The sequence below is a fragment of the Elephas maximus genome, chromosome 5 (assembly GCF_024166365.1).
Source record: "Elephas maximus indicus isolate mEleMax1 chromosome 5, mEleMax1 primary haplotype, whole genome shotgun sequence".
In the NCBI taxonomy this organism is placed as follows: Eukaryota; Metazoa; Chordata; class Mammalia; order Proboscidea; family Elephantidae; genus Elephas; species Elephas maximus.
Window position 1 is genome coordinate 158898428 of NC_064823.1, and position 20729 is coordinate 158919156.

At 57.2% G+C, this 20729-nt stretch overlaps 1 protein-coding gene across 9 annotated transcripts; it reads left to right on the forward strand.

Annotated features, from left to right (window-relative positions):
* The first annotated feature begins 31 nt into the window (after window positions 1-31).
* TMEM175 (transmembrane protein 175) lies at window positions 32-19479 on the forward strand. 9 transcript variants are annotated; one of them, XM_049886543.1, is made up of 12 exons: window positions 32-165; window positions 560-739; window positions 3082-3244; window positions 3475-3513; window positions 9845-9942; window positions 11422-11473; window positions 11997-12032; window positions 12832-12915; window positions 13604-13768; window positions 16140-16218; window positions 16536-16671; window positions 18474-19479. In XM_049886543.1, the coding sequence occupies exons 3-12, from the start codon at window positions 3113-3115 to the stop codon at window positions 19144-19146; spliced, it is 1494 nt and encodes a 497-aa protein (XP_049742500.1). In that variant the 5' UTR covers window positions 32-165; window positions 560-739; window positions 3082-3112; the 3' UTR covers window positions 19147-19479. The 9 variants fall into 9 exon arrangements, with proteins under 9 accessions (XP_049742500.1, XP_049742502.1, XP_049742504.1 ...); XM_049886545.1 differs by having other exon boundaries at window positions 565-739; XM_049886547.1 differs by having other exon boundaries at window positions 610-739.
* The last annotated feature ends 1250 nt before the right edge of the window (window positions 19480-20729 follow it).

Genomic DNA, 20729 nt, shown 5'->3' on the forward strand with positions numbered 1-20729 from the left:
CGCCGGTCGGGGCGCGCATGCGCGGCGGTGCCCGTCACGGGACGAGCTTTGGGTAGCGGAGCTCGCGGCGCTGTGCTGTCCGCCGCGGAGACGCGCGGGGAGTCGCCCAGGTGGACTGGTCTCCCGCCCAGCTCCTAACCGTCCCCCACTGGGCTTTTGCAGGCGGTAAATTGCGCGTTTTGCGGGAACTTAAAATCTTCAGGTTGGAGCCCTGGTGGGGCAGTGGCTAAGAGCTACGGTTGCTAAGCAAAAGGTTGGCAGCTCGAATCCACCAGCCGCTCCTTGGCAGCCTTACGGAGCAGTTTTATTCTGTCCTTTAGGGTCGCTATGAGTCGGAATCGACTGGAGGGCAGTGGGGTTTTTTTTTTTTTTAATTGAACCCTCAGGTTACTCCAGTAGAAATAAGCTCTTCGCCATCCCCTGAGTGGAACCCATGCCCCCCCCCCCCCGATGGCACCTCGCTTGCGAAGTGGGGAAGCGAACAGCTCCCACCTGGAAGAGTTGGCGTGAGGAGTTAGTATGCATTAAGCACTCACCGTTTTAATCTTTGCTTCGTAAGCTCAGTCGCTCTGCCGACGCTCCGACGTTAATTTGCTCACCCGGCCCCAGCACCCGGGCAGCTTCGAGGTGGAGGAAGATCGTAGCCTGGGCCAGGGCAGTGACCGATAATCTTGGAGCCACCCTGGGCAACCACAACCCTGCCAGAGCTGCCCCTGTGACCACGAGGCCCGTCCACAAGGTGACACTTTGCAGGCAAAAGCAAGTTTCTCAAGGAGCAGTTGGAAGGGTTCGTGATGAGCATTTGGGGGGTGAAAGGGTGACTTGTGGTTAGAGGAAGGAGAGCAAATGGGCTCAGAGATTTCGCTCTTGGTTTTGTGGGGTTTTTGGCCTGTACTGTGGTTTGTAAAAGTGAATTAGTTGCTAACGTTTAAAGGATGGGGAATTTAAGTTTTAAAAATCCGGTTTTCCCACTTCTGTAGGGAAATCAAATCAGGCAGTGTTGGACCCATAATCCTGTGTGTCACCAGTTGCCTTTCAGGCTGGAAACTCAGGTTATTCCTGGCCAATGCTTTTTAATGCACCTTGAGCACAGCGGAGGCTTGTGTGCTGCTATGATGCTGAACAGGTTTCAGCAGAGCTTCCAGACTAAGACAAGGAAGAAAGGCCTGGTGGTTTAGTTCCAAAATTTCAGCCAATGAAAACACTGTAGTCACAATGGAGGCTGATCTGACAATAGCTAACAGTAGCTCCTTCCAGGTGGGACATGGTCAGTGGCTCGCAGACCCTACCTGGCTCACTTTATGCCACCTGCCTGGCTACCGTAGGCATTTGAGGTTGCAACCCCTCTTACAGAGTCTTTGTTGATTCTTAAAAATGGATCCAAAAGCTAAAATCAGCATCTTAACCCCCCCGCCCCGAGAACTTCAGGCCTCTAGAAACTTCTTTCACAATCTCTCCAGCCTCGGGCCTCTGACGTCTTTCTCTGTGGAGTTTCACAGCACCCTCACCGGCATTCCTATAGTCCCCTCTGCCCCCTTATCTCAGTCAGGAGCACTCGCTTCCTGTGCTCCAGTGTAGTTGAGCCCCTTGGGAAAACTGTATACTGAGCTCTACTGAACACTGGCTGCCACAGCACCTTGTGGGTGCTCACAGAATCTGTGCTTGGAGACAGGTGGGGTTCAGGTAGATGTCACAAGGGGTACCTTCCTATTCTTCCAACCTGGAATGTAATGTAGAAGCTGGGTTTGTCCCTCGTACCCCAGGACTTTATAGACCTGCCCCAGTGATAACATAAGTGCCAACTAAGAGAGAAGGTGCACTTAGCCAAGGCTGGGCTGGCACAGATAACTGCCACTGCCCAAGTGGGCAAGGGAGGACTATATAAAGGGGCTTGCCCTGGTGACCACGTCTGTGGGGGGAGGCTTGCTCTGGTGACCATATCTGTGGGTGGCTTCCCTGTGACGCGTCTGGGGTTGGGGGGATTGCCCCAGTGTGGGGGAGGCTCATCCTGTGGTGACCATATCTGTGGAGGGGCTTGCTGTGTGGTGACCATGTCTGGGGGGGTGGGGCTTATCCCAGCAACCATGTCTGAGGAGGGGCTTGTTCCATGGTGGCCATGTCTTTGGGGAAGAGTTCACCCTGGTGACCACATCTGTGGGGGGAAGGCTCACTCTGGTTACCATGTCTGTGCCAGGGTGGAGCGGGGCTCGCCCTGGTGACCACATCTGTGGGAAGAGAACTGAGTTCAGAGTTCTATGACCTTGGGCAGGTAGCCTGGCCTCTCAGAACCTCAGTTTCTTGTCAAAGGACCTGTTGCGTCCTTCCTTCTTCAACAAAGTTGTCATGGTGCTGGTCCAGAGAGCCCTGTGCTAAGAGAGCCAGGCCCAGGGGGCTAACCTATCTCTGGGTCTGCATCTCGGCCCCAGTAGCAGCCCAGCCTGGCTCCCACAGGTGGGCTGACACTCAGGACACCTGCTGCCAGTGGAAGGCTCGAGAAAGCCCCGCGCTGGCGTGGGGACCAGGTGTCGGAGCTGCTTCGTGGTGCAGTGCCTCGATTTCCCCAAAGCCCACAGTTAGAGTGCGGCCCCTTATGGGAAATGCTGCAGGAAGGTGCACACAGAGCATCCAGGCTACCCCGAGGCCCTTTGTGAACCGGGGTCGATAGGGCACCCCTGCTCCTTTCTCCCACATTTAAGATGAACGCATCTAAGAGCAGCAGTGTCGGTTTGGGTTGCTTCCCTGGTCAGTAACAAGCATGGTAACACTGTGCACATGCACTCACGATGTCCCGTGTGCCTCCCCTGCTTCTGTCTCCTCAGGAGGAAGTTGAGGTACAGGGAGCTTGTCCCTGCTCAGATCACAGGGCCCAACAGGGACAGGGCGGGGGAGGAGCCTGACACTGCTGTCACCTTAGCCCAGAGGCTAGGAGATAGGAGGGAAGAGGCCAGGGCAGTTCAGCTACAGCAGAGCCCCGGCCCAGGATAGCTGCTCCCCTCCCGGCCCCACCGCCCCAGCCCTCACCAGGGTGACAGAGCAGGAATCGAGTGCCCCTCTCTCTCAGCTCTGCATGTTTCCTTCCAGGCCTGCGTGTTTGCCGGGCAGCAGCCCCACCATGGCTGGGCTCCAGACCCCAGAGCCATCGCTGGATGTGCAGGGGGACGAGGATGCCGGCGATGGGCTCCAGTCCTCCCACCGCATGCTGAGCTTCAGTGATGCGCTGCTGTCCATCATTGCCACTGTCATGGTCAGTGTGGGGGCTGCCCTGATCTCCTGGCGTGCAGCAGGCCCCAGCTCACCCCAGCCATGCCCTGTTGAAGCAGCCCACCTTAGACCCCAACCCAGGTCTCTGCAGCATTCTGGGACCCTCAGGCAGCTCACGGGACAGCCCCATGCTGGCCAGAGTCCTGGACAGTGCTGGGGTTAGAGAGGTTGATGCAAGCCCCAGAAATGCTTCTTGTCTCTTTGCTCTCACAGATCCTGCCTGTGACCCACACGAAGATCTACCCGGAAGAGGTACTTAAGAACCACTGTCCTCTACGTAGCCTCTGGTGGTGAGGGTCCAGAGACCTGGCCATGATTGGTCTCTGACCTGGTTCCATTTGGGGGACCCAGGACTGCTTTGGGTCAGACAAGCCTGTCCCATATGTCTTCAGAGGCACAGGGGCCTGAGGGGAACCCCCACTCGGGTACGCACCTCATCCGGAGGGACAGGACGAGGGGGCTGGTGCTTTTTCCCTCAGTGTCATCACCACCCTCAGCCCCTGTCCTGGTGGGTCGTGTGCCAGACCCAGGCCCACTGTCACAGGGGAAGGGGGTGGCCTATAAAATCGTGGCAGTAATTATAGTGTCCAAAGCTGTCTGACTTGAGGAGGGATAATGACCAAGAGCAGCCCAAAGCTGATCCTTGTGAGGTGGAGGTCAGACCCACCTCCACTCTCCAACCTCTTTACCAATTCTGACACCAGCTGTCCCTCCCTTGATAGTCTCTGCTTCTCTCCTGGGTTCCATAATCTGTTGAAATGGCCACACAGAACTCACAGATGATCCTTCAGTTAAGTGGTTTGTTACGAAGCACGGTACAACTCTGGATCAGGAAGCACGTAGGTAGAGTCTTCTTCAGTGCAGAACAGCTCTCTCAGGACCTCAGCCATGTAAGCCTCTTGTTCGCCCCCTCAGGACAGGCTCCTCCTGGCCCTGCTGTCTGTCTCCACCTTCAGTATTACAGCCCTTGACCCACGTTACAGCTCCTTTAGGAGGTTTCTTGCCTTCTCTCTCTGCTTCTTCCTGCTGCTTGTTTCTGTCTGACTAACCTCTGTGAGGTTGACTGCTTCAGTGTACAACCGCCTAGTTAATTTCAAGGCATGGCCCTCCCACCAGAGCCATGAACTGACCAATCCTCTTTTGGTAGGCTCTTGGTATTTCATTTGCATAGTAGACTGTAGTAACTTTGTTTTTATGGTCTATAATCACTTCGTTTGCGTAGGCATATTGACCAATCCCTGCAAGGTGTGTAAAAAGGCCAGTCACAGGGTAGGCGGCAGCCCAGGGCCAAAAAAAAGTATCAAACCAAGTTGGTTACAACTTATCCAGGACATGTCAATCAACTGGGAGGAAGGTAACAAATCATCTGGGATAGAAAGCAGGGCAAAGGTAGCACCTCAGGGCATAGGAGAAAAATCTCTAGCTGATTTTTCGGAAGAACAGAGGCAAAGGGCCACATACAGGAACCCGTTGCACCGCATGGCCACGGTCCGGGGCTGTGGGGGCTCCCAGGCCAGCCTAATAGCAGTTCCCAGAGAAGCTGTGATGTGACACAGGCCTGGGGCATGGCACACGGGATGAGCAAAGAATGCAGGCAGCTCCCTTGTGCTGAGCCGTACAGGACACGTAGAAAGCAAAGGCTGTGAGAGCGCATCTGTGGCCGCCTTGTTGATGTGCAGTCTTTGTCTCCAGGGTTGGGTTCTAGACAGAGGTCACTCGGGAGTTGTGTTCCTCCATGAGGTGAGCTCCCTGGGGCGGGAAAGCAGCGCCTGCGTGGTCGGTCCTCAGTGGGTGCACACTGTGGGCAGGTGGCACAGCACGCCCCACGGGTCTGGGGGGGAGGGGGGACACCTCCACCTGCACCTGTAGGGAACGTGTGGGTCTTTATCGTAGAGGCTGGTGGGCAGGTGGAGTTTTTAAAACGTTTCCATTTACAGTTGGCTTTATTGGAATTTTTCTAAGTTCAGTTGCATCACCTAGCATCTTAGAAGCAGAACATGATTTCTGAAGACATTTGGAAATCCCCGGACAGCTGTGCACATGTGTGAATTCAAGTGAATGCACACGTGTGTGCATCTGTGTGCATACGTGTGATCACGTGTGTGTGCGTGTATATGCATGTATGTGAGCACACTCGTGTGTGTGTCATGAAGTGTTCTGGCTCGTGAGTGCCAGCATCATCACCCGGCCCTGAGTGCTGTGGTGCGGAGGTGTGAAGAAGCGGGCATGCTCAAAGCCAAGCCAGCAGCCTTGAGCACCTGAGGTCTTCGAAGGCCTGGGCTCTCGTCCCAGCCCCTTATGCCTGGGTGACGCTGGCAGGTGGCATGAGCTGCGTTAACTTTGGTGTTTCCATCTGTGGAAGGTGACAGCAGTATTTTTCAAGGAATTTTGATGAGAAATCTGAATGCAAGGTGGAGCCCACCGGGCACACAGGAAAGCCACCGGGCCCAGTGCTCGAGGCTCCCCGCAGCACCGACAGGAAGTACGATACAGGGTCATTCGTTCTAAGTTCTGTTGTTCCAGACCAGCTCCTGCCCCGCCCCAGAGGGGGCCTGGCTGCCAAGAGAAGGTGCTGCCAGGGACTGCTTGGGAAGCCGCATTCCAGCTGCTGCCTGCTGAGGAGCAGGGGCCTTCCCAAAGGGCCCATGACGTAGAGGTGTATCCAGTACCAGCAGAGCGCGGAGGTTCTGGCCACAGGACCCTCACCGTCAGGATGGCCAGCATGGTCGTAGGCCGGCGTTAGGTGCCCTGGATATAACGTGAAAAGGCACATGGGGCTTGGTTAGTAGTTAGAGCTAAGAAAGCCCTTCAGGGCTAAAGCTCACAAACTTCCTTATCATCTTTTTGGAGATAGAACTTTTATCGCATAGTCTTTTGTCTGCCTATCCTAGTTGGTTCACAGAGAGCGCTCTGAGCTCAGAGCAAGTTTCCTGTGCTCTGTGGAAACTTGTTCAGAGAAGACAGTCCACTGAAATTGGCCTGGTCATGGGAAGAATTAAAAGCCTGTGTGCTTTGTCAGGAGCCTGTTGGAGTGATGAGCACCTCCTTACAGAGTGGGCTGATGGGGCTGTCCTTGTTCCGTTTTGTGAAAAACAACACGAAAGCCAGTGAAGGCTGAAAATGCAGTGATGCCAACAGGGGCTCTCTCAGCGGAAGACGTCTGAAGTAGCTGAAGCATTGGGCTCCCAAGACAGGCCTACGGGCCAGTAAAGAACCGATGAAGACAGTAGAGCAGTTGGTTTTCTATCTGGAGTTTTGGTTCAGGAACCACAAGGTCCCTTCTCACGATTTCAAGGGTAAGGTCTTCGTGTTGTCCCTCCCTGCGTCTCCCTTGTGCCTGTGGGCCCGTTGAGGGCATGGCTGGCGTGCACAGTGAAGGGGGCTCTGGCAGGCCCAGGTTGTGTCTCCGATCTCACATGCGCTTCCGGTATGCCTTTTTTCGTGTTATTTTGGAATTGGTTCTCCAGGCAACGTGCTGTATGCGCCCTCTGCTGCTCCTTGTTTACTCATTAGCAGATGGTCACTGAGGGCCCTTAGTGGTCACTGTTCCGAGTCCTGGACACATGTTGTTAGCTGCCGTCCAGTCACCTCTGACTCTTGGCAACCTTATGTACACCAGAACAAGATGCCCCATGGTCCCACACCATCTCCATGGCCGTTGCTACGTTTGAGTCCATTGTCGCAGCCCTGTGTCAACCCATCTCACAGAGGGTTTCCCTCGTTTTCTATGACCCTCTACTTTACCAAGCACAACGTCCTTTTCTAGCCATTGGTCTTTCCTGTTGATGTGTCCCAGGTAAGCAAGTCACAGTCTCACCATCCTCTCTTCTGAGGAGTGTTCTGATCATATTTCTTCTCAGACAGACTCTTGTTCTTCCCGCAGTCCATTCAACATTCTTTGCCAACACCCCAGTTCAGATGCGTCAATTCTTCTGTCTTTTTTCATTGTCCTTCTTTTGTATGTACATAAGGCGATTGAAAAGACCGTGGCCTGGGTCAGGGGCACCTTAGTCCTCAAAGCGACACGTTGAACAGCACGCAAGAATCCCTGTTCTCAGGGAGCTGCTGTTTCAGTGGGGCAAGCCTGGAGGGCAGGCCGGCGGCCGCAGGGCGGGGTGCTGGGGACCGCTGACCCACTGTTGTCCACAGGAAGACCAGGGACAGCCACACAGAAGAACTGCGTCCAGTCTCCACTGGGAGGAGCAGGCGGCCCGGGGGAAGTGCCCTCTCAGGAAAAGAACGTTCAATGGGGCAGCAGGAAGGCCAGTGCAGGGGCCCTGGGAGACAGTGTGTCCCCGTAGTGTGACAGGACGCAATCACAGGGACACTGGCTTTTACACAGACTGACTAGGGCTGTTGGAGGGCATCAAGCTGAGATGAGACGGGTTGTACCTGGACGTTGGTGTTTTACTCAGACTGACCCCCTGGAGACGTAGAGCTAGAGTGAGACGAGGTGGGTTGTACCTGGATGTTGGTTTTTACTCAGACTGACCCCCTGGAGACGTTGAGCTGAGTGAGACAAGGTGGGTTGTACCTGGACGTTGGTTTTTTACTCAGACTGACCCCCTGGAGACGTTGAGCTGAGTGAGACGAGGTGGGTTGTACCTGGATGTTGGTTTTTACTCAGACTGACCCCCTGGAGACGTTGAGCTGAGTGAGACGAGGTGGGTTGTACCTGGACGTTGGCTTTTTTACTCAGACTGACCCCCTGGAGACGTTGAGCTGAGTGAGACGAGGTGGGTTGTACCTGGACGTTGGTTTTTTACTCAGACTGACCCCCTGGAGACGTTGATCTGAGTGAGACGAGGTGGGTTGTACCTGGACGTTGGTTTTTTACTCAGACTGACCCCCTGGAGACGTTGAGCTGAGTGAGACGAGGTGGGTTGTACCTGGATGTTGGTTTTTACTCAGACTGACCAGGGCTCTCGGAGGACATTGAGCTGAGCTGCGATGGTTGTACCTGGATGTTGGTTTTTACTTAGATTGACTGGGGCTCTTGGAGGACACTGAGCTGAGATGAGATGGGTTGTACTTGGACGTTGGTTTTTACTCAGACTGACCAGGGCTCTTGGAGGACGTTAAGCTGAGACGAGATGGGTTGTACCTGAGCTTTGTGGGGAGGCTTCACGCTGCCTGCCTTGTCGGAGACCCAGGTAGGCAGCCTTTGCTGAAATCCAGGCAGCAGATGACAGTGGCTTGGCCAGGGGCTGTTTAACTGCCCCATCTCAAGTGTGTCACGAGAACCAGAGCTGACAAGAGCTCTGACTGTGCCCTTCCTACTTGTGTGATGAGAGTTTGGTGGGCCAGGCGGCCTCCCTGGTCCTGAGGACGTCTGCCCCTGGCCCTTCTCCTGCTCACACATCCAGACTAACCCAGTGGATGCAGGGCTGCCTCACGATGGTGCAGGGAGAAGACCTGCTGGGCTCGTCCTCCTCAGTGGAGGAGGTAGGAGGGCGGCTTCCCCCTCCAAGTACTTTCTCCCATTCTTTGGTTGGAAGCTGAGGGGTGGAAGCAGAGTGTCTGTCAGCAGCAGGAAGAGGGAGTCCACCACCTCCCCACCTTGGTGTTCCAATGCCAGGTGTTTGTATTTTGTGCATGGTGATTTTCTCTCCTCTTTTCTTTGAATCTTTTTGGTGAGACTGATCACGCTTTTTGTTTCCTGTCATCATTCATTGGCATGTTGCCGTAGTGCTGGAAGCTAGGCCACAGGTACTTCAAATAGCAGCAGGGTCACTCGTGGTGAGCAGGTCACTGGCGCTTCCAGGCTAAGCAGACCAGGAAGAAAGGCTACTTCCAAAAAGTAGTCAGTGACCACCCTACGGATCACAGCAGAACATCGCCCAGCTTGCTGGCTTGGACAGGTTAACAGGAGGGATCAGCTGCTGGAGGAGGGCCAGCAAGGGTGAGGGAGACCTCAGATGGGCACAGTAGCCAAAATGGTGACACGACCAGGCAGTGTTGGGTTTTGTCGTACGTAAAGTCATCATGCGTTGGAGCCGACACAGTGGCAGCTAACCACATAACAATTGTTCCTTAGTACACCCTGGGATCACCCTCTGCCCTGCTCCCCCCACTGTGGGTCATTATCTGAACCATCTGTCATGGCGGGGGGGGCGCAAGAGGCTTGCCTGAGCTGACAGGGAAGGGAGGCATCAGACGAGGCCACAGCCCCGCCATCCGAGCGCTGCCCTCGGCTCACTCGAGCATCTTCATCAAGGACCTGCTCTTTGCCAGGCCCCCGCAGAGCTGGCATGGGGCACACCACTCACATCTGGTCACGTGGTGGTAGTGTACAGAAGGAAAACCACAGCACGCAGGGGAGGGGGCAGGGGCGGCCCCTCTCATAGCAACCCCGGGGGCAGGGGTCTGAACCAGGACAAGGAGCGGGCACCCAGGGTCTGCTCGGGCCACAGCACAGGCAAGGCCAGGAGTGCGGTGCTGTGGGCGCACCCTGACCTTCACAGGCCTCCGCCTGGAGTTTCCTGCTGGGGTCTCCTGGAGGGCCCATGGCAGTACCCCAGCAAAGCAGCTGCTGCTGAGCTGAGGGTGGCCCCCTCTGAGGGCAATGCTCTTCTTTATTCAGCAGTTTGACACAAGCATGCGGAAGCTTCTAGCAACCAAAATTGCTGTTTACCTGATGACGTTTCTGCTCGTGACTGTGGCGTGGACGGCACACATCAGGTACAGTGGGTGGTGCTTTCCAGGTGTTGAAGTCAAAACACCTTATTTTTGGGGGTTGTGTGGCAGGTGTTGTGTGGGTGCTGGGGATACGGCTTGAGGAGCAGCGTGGTCCCTGACCTCGCTAAGCCACCCCAGTCACCATGTCAGCCAGGACAGCAGACCTGAGATCTCGCTGAGCCACCGTAGTCACTGCATCAGCTGGGACCGAACGCTTGTGGCACGGTGCCAGGGATTTGTGCAGAGACCAGGTGACATGCCACCCCAGTGTCTCAGAGGACAAGGTGGGCACATTGCCATCAGGAGGGTAGACGAGGTAGGCATGTGGCCATTGGGAGGGAGGGAGGAGAGGATTAGTTGGCCGTGTGGCCACCCTCCTTGCACGCTGGCACAGGCATCAGGAGGCAGCAGGCATTGCTGAGTCTGGGCTGGACAAACCAGGCCGGGCTCCCAGCACTGCCACCTGCCAGCTTGCTCTGTATGTAACACAGGGCAGCCGGATTGCCACCTCCTAGAACTTACGGGAGAACTGGGCAAGGCAGGGCAGATAGGGCTGGGAACTGTCAGCACGCATCACGTCTCAGTAACTACCACCTGCTGTTCCCCTCCCTGGAGTCACAGCCCATAGCAACAGCGCTCGCCCTGCACGGCCCATTCACACACCGCCCAGGGCTTCCAGGGCTGCATTGTTGGGCTGGAGTGAACCCGAGCTAGGAGGGGGATTTTTGTGTCCCACTCCCCGAGCTGGTCCTGAGTGCCCTGCTTCCGCTTCCTGTCAACGTGCAGAGTTCCGTGTTCAGTTCTGTTGAAGTCTGCTGTGTTGGTATGAACTGTCTCTCCATAAGTGATAGTTCCAACAGGTGTGATGTATGCTGTCCCCAAAGGTGGACAGGAAAGGCAGTGGGGAAACACAGCTTTGTTTGTTGCATGATGGAGCTCAGCCTTCTGGAGAAGATGTGTCCAGGATGTTCGACTTAGAGGTGCAGCCCTCCCAGTTGGGGTGCCCAGCCTCCTGGAGGGTACCCCCTGCCATGGGACCCCACAGCCAGCCCTTCCCTCTCGGGACAGGCCTGCCCCTGACAGCCAGACACGGGGGGAGAGGACAGAGCTTGGGAGGCAGAGCTGGGCCGGCCGGCTTCGGCGTGGCAGTCAGTAGCAAGTCTGCTCCAACACGTTGAAATCACATACATGTGTCCTGCACGTTGTCCTGAGTCCATTTAAAGCAGCGAGCCTCAGTTAGGAGACACCTGACGGGAGAAGTGTGTGAAAGCATTAACGGCGGTTATTTCTAGGGAGCGTTAATCTGTGCTGTCGCTATTTCCTTCTGTGCATTTTCAGTATTTCTTAAGTTTCAAAACAAATAACATTTTTAAATGATGTTTTAATGAGAAAATGCTGGGGAACATGCGTGTATTTCATTAGGACTGTGTTTTACTGACGACACATCTTATCCGTTGTTTTTTTCTCCATTAAATTGTGTAGACTGTTCCAGGTCATTGGGAAAATAGATGATATACTTGCCTTGCTCAACTTGGTGAGTTTTTCCTGTCGTTTGTGGAACATGATTTTGTCACTGTAACCTTCCAAGGAGGAGTGAAAGGCAGCAGGCTCGCTTCCTGCGCTGCTCAGAGGTTCAGCGGGGCCAGAGTCTGGATCATGTCTAGGAGCTCCTCAGACACGCCTCCCCTCTTGGGCCTCCAGCCCAAACAAACGTGGGGCAGCAGGGATACGAGGGGCCTCGGGCATGCTTGGTGTCGGGGGCGCCCAAGGCGTTAGGGGCACGCAGGGGGATTGGCTGTGTGGGGTGTCTGGGGCACCCGGGTCATTGGGAGCGCTCGGGTGTAACCAGAGACTCAAGTGTGAGCCGCATTTGCTGCTGCCTGGCCTCCAGGTGTGAAGAGGCTGGAAAGATGCGCCCTCCCTCTCCTATCTGATTGGGTTTAGGGGGGTGGATGGTGGCGTCAGACTGACATTTGCCAGCCCCGGCCTGTCTGGCTCTGCGTGGCCTCCAGGGCTCTGCGCAGTGGCCTGGAGGGGCCTGCCTTCCTTCCTTCCAGGCCTGCATGATGACCATCACTTTCCTGCCCTACACAGTGAGTAACGTCCTGTTCCTAGAAGGCTTCCCCTAAACCCACCCCAGGCTCTAACCCGTCCTCCACCAGGTGCAACGACTCAGAACCTGAGACACCCACCCTTGGGACTCTCAGACCAACCCAGGAGAAGGGGGAGTCCTCGCTGTGTGGGAGAGAGAGAGATCAGGGTCCCTCGGAGCTAGCAGTCAGGGATGCCTGAGAGAAGGGAGTGGGGGCTCTCGGGGTAGGAGGCGGGGCTTCTAGGAGCTTCTGGGCAGAGACCACAGGGCTTGGGCTGGGGAGGGACTCATAAGGAGGAGCTTACCACCTGGCCCCTGAGCCCACAGCCCTCTGCTGCCCCAGGCTTACCCCCCAGCGCCTGGGCCCACTTACCTGCCACTGCTCACGCCTGTGCCAGCCTAAAGCCCTGATTCGGATGGACAGCGCTGGTCCAAGGGCACAGGGCTGTGCTTCACCCGGTATTGGGGATGGGGGTGCTTGGGGAATTTAGTGATAGTTCCTCTTGAAAGGCCTAAAGCATTTAGTGGAATTGGCTCCCCTGGAAGGAGGTGTGCACAGAGGCCAGCAGCTCTCCTCCCCATACAGACCCTGTCCCATCCCTACAGACACTCCCTCTGTCCCTCCCCGAGCTCTGGCTGCCTAGTGGGCATCTGTCCAGGGACCCCGGTGGCCTGGTGTCCCCACGTTGTGGCAGCATTGCAGCTAAAAAGTGCACAGCCCGAGACAGGGAGGCTGGGAGGCTCACTTGCTCCCCACTTCCCTTTCCCAAAGCCTTGCAGTTTTCCTTTCTGCCCTGCAGTTTTCCTTAATGGTGACCTTCCCTGACGTGCCTCTGGGTATCTTCTTGTTCTGTGCGTGCGTGATCACTATCGGGCTTGCTCAGGTAGGAGGCCCAGGTCTGCGCCGTGTGTGTGTGCGTGTGCATGTGTGCGCATTCCAGCGTGTGTGTGTGTGCATTCCTGCGTGTGAATGAGTATGTAATCACCATCAGACTCAATCAGGTAGAAGGCCCAGTTTGCGTTCTGTGTGAGTGTGCACGTGAGCGTGTGCGCGCGCTTACCACCACAGCTGCGCAGGTCAGATGCCCGGGTCTGCCGGTCTCCCCATGCATTCCTGCCCTGGTGGAGCCCACGTTCCCCATATGTGCCCACATAGACTGTGGCACCTGCTATAAGCCAAGCAGAATAGCAGGTGAAGCAGGGATGGTAGGGTGCCCCTGCCGTAGCATGCAGGGGGGTCCACCTGGAGATGCGCCCTGTGGGGGCGTCGGGAGGGTAAACTGGGATGGTCTGGGGTCTCCAGGTGCACAGGGAGGCCCGCCACACACGCAGAGCTCCGGGCTCCTGCCGGGGTGAGCACGTGGAGGAAGGTGGCTTAGCAAGACCCCTGAGACCCCACATGCAGGCCTCAGAACCAGATTGGGGGCCCCTTTCCACCCTCTCTGCCCCACAGGAAAGCCCCGGGCTGCCAGGAGCACCCGAGGTGCCAACTTCTCCAGGCACGTGTGGGTAGAGGAAGTGGGGGCACTGGGTGGTGGGCTGTCAGGCTCTGCAGCTAGCTTCTTCCCACAGGCGGTGATTGTGGGGTATGCATTTCACTACCCGCACCTCCTGAACCAACAGATCGCGTGCTCCGCCCACAAAGCCGCCTTCCGGCAGCACATCCTGGGCCTCGTCCTCCGTGGTCCTGCCCTGTGCTTCGCTGCTGCCCTCTTCTCCCTGTTCTTCTTCCCTGTGGTGAGTCTCCTCCTACTGCTAGGAAGGTGCTGCAGGCACGGGCTGGGGGGGCTCACCAGAGGAGGAGCTGTCCCAGGGACACTGTCAGGCATGGGGGCCTGGGCGTGGGGGCCTGGGCGTGGGGACCAGGGCGTGGGGGCCTGGGTGTGGGGGACTGGGCATGGGGACCAGGGTGTGGGGGCCTGGGCGTGGGGACCAGGGCGTGGGGACCTGGGTACAGGGGCATGGGCGTCAGGACCCTTGGGGACAGGCCCACCCGCTCTACAGATATTCAGGGGTGGCAGACAGACAATTGGCAGGTCAGGGCTGCTCCATCTGAAGACCCCCAGGACCCCCAGTGCTGACGCCACTTGGCACAGAGTGAGGAACTGCGGTTCCTGCTTCTGGAGGCCTGTGAGTACCCGGAGCAAAGAAATGAACCTGCTTAGAGGAGAGGGGCATCAGTTCCCTTTTCCCAGACAAAGCAGGACTCATCCAGTGTTGACCCCGAGACTGGTGAAGCTGTAAAGGGACTAGAACAGAAAACAAGGACACCAGGAGAGTCAAGAAAGAGGAACCTATGTGCAGGTGTGCCAGGAGGACACACACACACACACACACACACACAGCTGGTGGTGGAGTGGTCAGAGCAGCCTGCACAGAGGGCACCAGGACCACATACACAGCTGGTGGTGGAGTGGTCAGAGCAGCCGTTGCCTCTGACAGTGGCGGGGGGCGGGGGGCGGGTGGCCATAGCAGCCAGAGGAACTGACCAGCCCAGGGTCAGCACAGGGGGTAGGGGAGTACAGGCAGGTGAGCTCTGCCTGTGCTAGAAATACACCTGGACAGTGAGTCACTATGAAAGAGGAGGGAACGAAAGGAAGGTTCCAGAATCAGAAGAAGGACCTGGAGAAGGAGAAAAAACTGAGACAAAGGGAAGACCCCGCTGTTGACAGGAGGCCCAAGTGGCGGGAGCCACCGCACAGGATGAGGGACTGCCATGCTCAGTGATGAGGGGAGGTGGGCTAAAGTGGATGCTTGCCATGAGAGTGGCCCCTGGTGGTGCAGGGGTTAAGAGCTCAGCTGCTAACTAAAAGGTTGGCAGTTCAAATCCAGCGGCTGCTCCTTGGAAACCCTGTGGTGCAGTTCTACTGTGTCCTGTAGCGTCGACTCGACGGCAACAGGCCCAGTACCGCGTGAGTGCCACAGAAACGAAGGGATGAGCACGCAGCGTGCACCTGCCCTGAGAACGGCAGGCCCAGGGCAGTCTCACCTCAAAGCTCCCAGCTCTGTCAGGTCCGCCAGCACAGCTTAGGGAGAGCCAGGGCAGCTGAGCAGAAAAAGCCAAGGTCTGCTCGTCCCCACGTGTTTGCAAACGGCTGACTTGCGCAGGCATGGAACGTTGTTTCCTCACCGGGCCTGCAGGTAGACAAAAAGCTGCCGCCCCCGAGTTGACGGCCACTGGGGCTGTTTTCGCCTTTTGGCTACCGTAAACAGTGCTGCGATGAACCCGTGCACAAGGCCCCGAGTCCCTGCTTTCAGGCCTCTCGGGTGCCTACCTGGAAGCGAACTGCCGGGTCAGATGGCGATTCTGGGTACATTGTGGAGGAACCACCGCGTTTTCACGGCGGCTGCACCTCCAGCAGCCGCGCACAGGATTCCCGTTTCTCTACATCCTCACTAATGCTTTCTGTTTTGTGAGGTTTTTTTTTTTACCATAGCTGTCCTGGGGGTACGAAGTGGTATCTCATTGTGGTTTTGATTCTCATTCCCCTAACGATTAATGATGTTGAGTGTCTTTTTACATGGTTCTTGGCCGTTTGTGGATTTTCTTTGGAGAAATGCCGGTTGACATCCTTGGCCTGTCTTTCCTACGTCGTTTGTCTTTTTGTTGTTGAGTTACAAGCTATAAATTCTGCATACTAGGCCCTTATCGGGAGTTTCTGGGTGGTGCAAATGGTTAGTATGCTCGCCTGCTAACTAAAAGGTGGGTGGTTCGAGTCCATCCAGAAGCACCTCAGTAAAAAGGCCTGGCGACCTACTTCCAAAAAATCAGCCACCGGAAACCTTGTGGAGCATAGTTTTGCTCTGACACGCATGATGGTGCCATGAGTTGGAGTCTCCGGCACCTGGTTACTATCGTCAGGCCCTCATCAGATCCGTGTTTTGCAAACATTCTGGCCCATCCTGTGGGCTCTCCCCTCACTCTCCGGTAGTGCGCTCTCATGTGCGGGAGCTTCACATTCTGACAATGTCCAGTTTACCTTTTCTTTTGTTCTTTGAACTGTCCCTCCCTTCCAAGCAGAGCGTTTCCAGGTAGGATTCCTGGTGGGTCCTGGGTGGGTGGGGGCTGGGACCCACCCTGTTAATGCTGCCGTGTCTCTGTGCACAGTCTTACCTGCTGATGGCGTTGGTCATCTTCCTTCCCTACATCAGCAAGGCCGCCAGCTGGTGCAAGGATAGGATCCTGGGTAAGTGGGGCAGGCTGGTCTGTGAGGGGCTGACACGGGTGGGCGGTCCAGTGGAGGGAGGTGACTGCATGGGCCTCTAGTGTGCTGTGTCCATGAACCGTTGAGTGTAGAGAGGCTCGCACACTTGGTGAGGCCAAGGCTGCCCCTCCTCAGTGGCTAGGTTGCGCTGAGTCCTGGCTCTGGGCAGATCGACCTGGATGTCCTCCCCACCCCACACCACCCCTCGGAGCCCAGCCCACAGGGTGCGGGCCCAGCCTCTTGGGATGAGCACGGAGGTGGTGGAGCTGTCCACACAGCACCTTCTCCTTTCATGTCAGGCCCAGGGGAACCACCTGCCCAGAGCCTGGAGTTCTTCACTTTTGACCTGCATGAGCCCCTCAGCAAGGAGCGCGTGGAGGCCTTCAGCGACGGCGTCTATGCCATCGTGGCCACCCTCCTCATCTTGGACATCTGGTAGGACCCGGCATACAAAGGCTGGGGTGGGAAGCAGGGCAGCCCTGGGTCCTCCCCCACCAGGGCTCACCCACAGCCTGCCTCATCTGAAGTGAGCAGCTCTGAGCTGTGGGCTGCCAGCCTACAGTGGGACGACCGTCCACCCAGAAAGGCGGCTGAGGTAGCCTTTCAGGCTCTGCCCTCCCTCAGGTGCCCAGGGCTCCCCATGGGAGTGGGTGGCCTGAGTGCAGAGTATATGTCCAGCCCCCCCCAGGGAGCACAGCACTGCCCAGAGGGCCGGCAGGTGGGGGTGCAGGGAGACGCCTCCCTCACCTCCTCCCAGACAGCCACCAGCAGAGCCTCCCCGGTCCCCTCCTGGCATCTTCTGAGTCACATCTTCAGGGCCCACATTCTTCCTCCTCCAGTTTTCCCTCCCGTGGAGCCTGATCCGCCACTTAACGTCTGTGAAATTTCTACTTTTTAATTATCACGTTTTTATTTGTAAATGTTTTATCTGGTTTTTTTTTCCAAATCATCTGTCTTCCCTAGTAACCTTCTGTCCCTTAGCCGTGTTTCCATATGCTCCTTTAGTTGGTGAAACACTCGGATTTTATATTCCATATCTTCAGGAGAAAGATACAGCAGCCTGCTTCCATAAAGACGACAGCCCTGGGGACCCTACAGAGCAGTCCTACTCTGTCCTGTAGGGTTGCTGAGTCGAAACCGACTCGACAGCAACGGGTTTGGTATCTGATCATTTAATAGTCTGAGGCCCCTGAGTCTCTCTCGGTAGCTTTTTACGTCTGTGATTTGTGGAGTTTTTTAAAAATGAAAGTACATCCTCATCGGTACTGGATCTTTAAGGTCTGGATTTAAAAACATTCAGAAGGATCTGCCTTGCTTTTGCTCTACAACCAGGGCCACTCTGGCTGGATGACCTACCCCTGGTTAGGGGCTCCCAGGGGGCGTGTTCTTCCCTCAGCCTAGGAGGGAGTCTGCCCCCCACACCGGCCAGGTTTCCCCTTTGTGCCCTTTCGAAGCCGCCACGGGGTCTGGGAGCTGGTGGAGGTGTCGCCACTGCCACCTCCCCCAGCTCTGCCTGCATCCCCCTCCCCGCATGCCGCCCCTCAAACCTGAGCTTTAGGCCCAAGGCTTCAGAAGGCCCTCAGGGCACACTCCAGCTCGAGCCCCCCCGCCGCACCCAGGGTCTCCCTGAGGCAAACACCTGCATGCAGGTGGTCCAGCTTTTTGGAGAACATGGAGTGCCGTGCTGGCTGCTTAGAAACACCGCAGTCCGTGTCCACTCCGTGGATGCACATAGTTGCAGACATTTTATACGTTTTGACCTGGATGGCTGACTGGAACCAGTTGCAGGTTTTCTGACTTGCTCCATCGAACGATGGTTTAAGTGATCTTCTCCACGGGGCAGGTGCAGCCAGGTCTGCGGTGCCTGGAAATGGACGCTTGCTGGCAATGCACACTCCTGGTCCCACCCTGGGCAAGGGCCCAGGAATCTGCATTTGCACAGACCGCACCCCCCCCCCGCCCGGAGTGAAAACCACAGGTCTGCCGGGACCATGCCATCTGGAGGCAGGTTGTGAGAGCAGCCACAGGGGATGTGGAAACAGAGCAGAGACCCCCCACAGGTCACCTTGCCCCAGAGGCAGGGCCTGCCCAAGCAGGTGCACAGAGAGACACACTGACCGGGCCAGAGAGGTGCCCGTGGCCACTCACCAGCCAGGCGCCCACCTGCACCATGGCAGGGCCTCCCCACGCGACCTGCGGGGAGGTTGGCGCCAACACCATCTGTTTGCTGTCCCCAGCGAGGACAACGTCCCGGAGCCCAAGGATGTGGAGGAGCAGTTCCACGGCAGCCTCGTTGCAGCCCTGGGCGTCTTCGGGCCGCAATTCCTGGCCTACTTCGGCTCCTTTGCCACGGTGGGCCTGCTCTGGTTCGCCCACCACTCGCTCTTCCTGCACGTGCGCAGGGCCACGCGGGCCATGGGCCTGCTCAACACGCTGGCGCTGGCCTTCGTGGGCGGCCTGCCACTGGCCTACCAGCGGACATCGGCGCTGGCGCAGCAGCCGCACGAGGAGCTCGAGAGCATCCGCGTCAGCTGCATTATCATCTTCTTCGCCAGCATCTTCCAGTTCGCCACATGGACCGCGGCCCTGCTGCACGAGCGGGAGGCCCTGCACCCGTCAGCGCGCTTCGGTGGCCAGGAGCACGCACTCATGTTTGCCAAGCTGGCCCTCTACCCCTGTGCGAGCCTGCTGGCCTTCGCCTCCACCTGCTTCCTGCGCCGCTTCAGCACGGCCATCTTCCACCTCATGCAGGTCACCGTGCCCTTTGCCTTCCTGCTCCTGCGCCTGCTCCTGCGCCTGGCCTTTGCCGTCCTCTGGGCCCTCCGGGGCCTCATCCGGCCAGTAGGCCCCCTGCCCAGTGACCAGGATGCAGCCGACACACAGGCCCAGCTCCTCCCTGCTCCCTGTTAGTGGCCAAGGAGCACACCTCCCGGGCCCAGATTGGGCCCTTCCCACCTGCCCGTTCTGTCCTGGACTCCTGCTCCATGGGGCAAGCTGTGCTCCTGACCCTCTCTGCCACCCTCCCCTGTATCCGCTCCTGCAGCCTGAGAGTGACATGGAAGGACGGGACGGCTGGGCCAGGGGAGCTGAATGTTGGGGACAGGCTGGCCAGTGGTCAGTCTGCTATATTCCAGAGGCTTCAACCTGTCCCTGAATTTTTGCAGACAGGAGCGTCAAGGGAACCTCACTTTTGTTCTGTTGCATTTATGTATCTGCTTTCCTCCTTGGCCAGAAGGCACGTCGCCAACACGATTATCTTGGTCTCTGACTAACCTGAGAGGAGCCAGATTGAAAGAAGTGGTGTGGCTGGGCTTGAGGACAGGGTGGCTCTCCAGGGTCTTGCCTCTGGCTTGGAGGGAGGGTGTGGCCCTGGCCAGCCAGCCTCAGCCCAGGGTGGGTGAGGGGGTGCAGGTCATGGCCTTGGATACCTGCTCCAGCTGGCAGGCATTTCTCCTGCAGCTCACACCACCGGCACCTTTGCCTGGACTACAGGGTTAAGTGTCCCCTAATTTAATAGCTACAGGCTCAGGCAGGGGACCGGGACAGGTAGCCGTGAAGCCGGCCCTCTCTGAGGGGTTGCCCACCATGGCCCACCCTCCACACATGCAGAGTCCAGGCTCCAGGATCAGTCAGGGCCTTGGGGCTCCCAGGTGCCCCACCCCTCCCCAAACATCAGGCACCCCGAAAGTTGCACACAGAGACCAGGAGAGCCAGCACAATGGTGATGCCCAGCACTGTATTTGTCACAGGTATAAATTACTGTTACATTCAGGAAGCTACACGGAACAGGGTTCCAGTCAGTGCAAGTAGTCAGCGGAGCTGCCCGCCACCTCAGTCACAGCCTGTCTGGGTGCAGACAGACGCATTAAATATAGGACAAGTTCACTCTGACGGTGATTTACAGTTTGTAAGTTCACACGGCACTGTGGCTCGCAAAGCTAACACAGACCACACCACGACAAACCCGGTGGAGGGGTTACAGATAGCATAAACACAGGCACGTGCAGTCGCTGGAGGCACACAAGCGAGCGCTCCACCACAGAGCGGCCTCACGATGCGTTTGTGTGGTTTTGGTAGAAGCATGGTAGGGATGGGGCAGGGGACCAGTCCTACACTGAAGGCATTGCTCCTGGGTCAACCCGTAGCCATCCCTGAGGCTGAGGCCCACATTCAGGCAAAGTGCCAGGCCAGTGCCCCAGCCCAGGGGAGCCCGAAGGCTGTCCCCACTGCCCTCACCACTGCCAGTGCGAGCCTGACTTCAAAGGCAACGGGACAACCTGTCCCGGGGAAATGGGTGGGCACCTTGGAAGACCTCCCAGGTAGGTGTGCTGTTGTGCATCCGCCCCTGTGGTCCGAGTTCCTGGGAATCACCCCCGGGGGGCCGTCTGCTACAACAGTGCTCCCCCCATTGTGGCCTGACGGGCTCCACCGTCCCGGGGATGTGCACCTTGGGTGGGCCAGGAGCCAGAAGCGCCGATAGAGCACAGAGCCGG

Bases quoted from the DNA above. Each gene is read 5' to 3' on its own strand.
- TMEM175 (XM_049886543.1), top strand. From the start codon at position 3,113: ATGGCTGGGCTCCAGACCCCAGAGCCATCGCTGGATGTGCAGGGGGAC. The intron at 3,245-3,474 runs GTCAGTGTGGGG...TTGCTCTCACAG, and splicing joins CCATCATTGCCACTGTCATG to ATCCTGCCTGTGACCCACAC. The intron at 3,514-9,844 runs GTACTTAAGAAC...TTCTTTATTCAG, and splicing joins CGAAGATCTACCCGGAAGAG to CAGTTTGACACAAGCATGCG.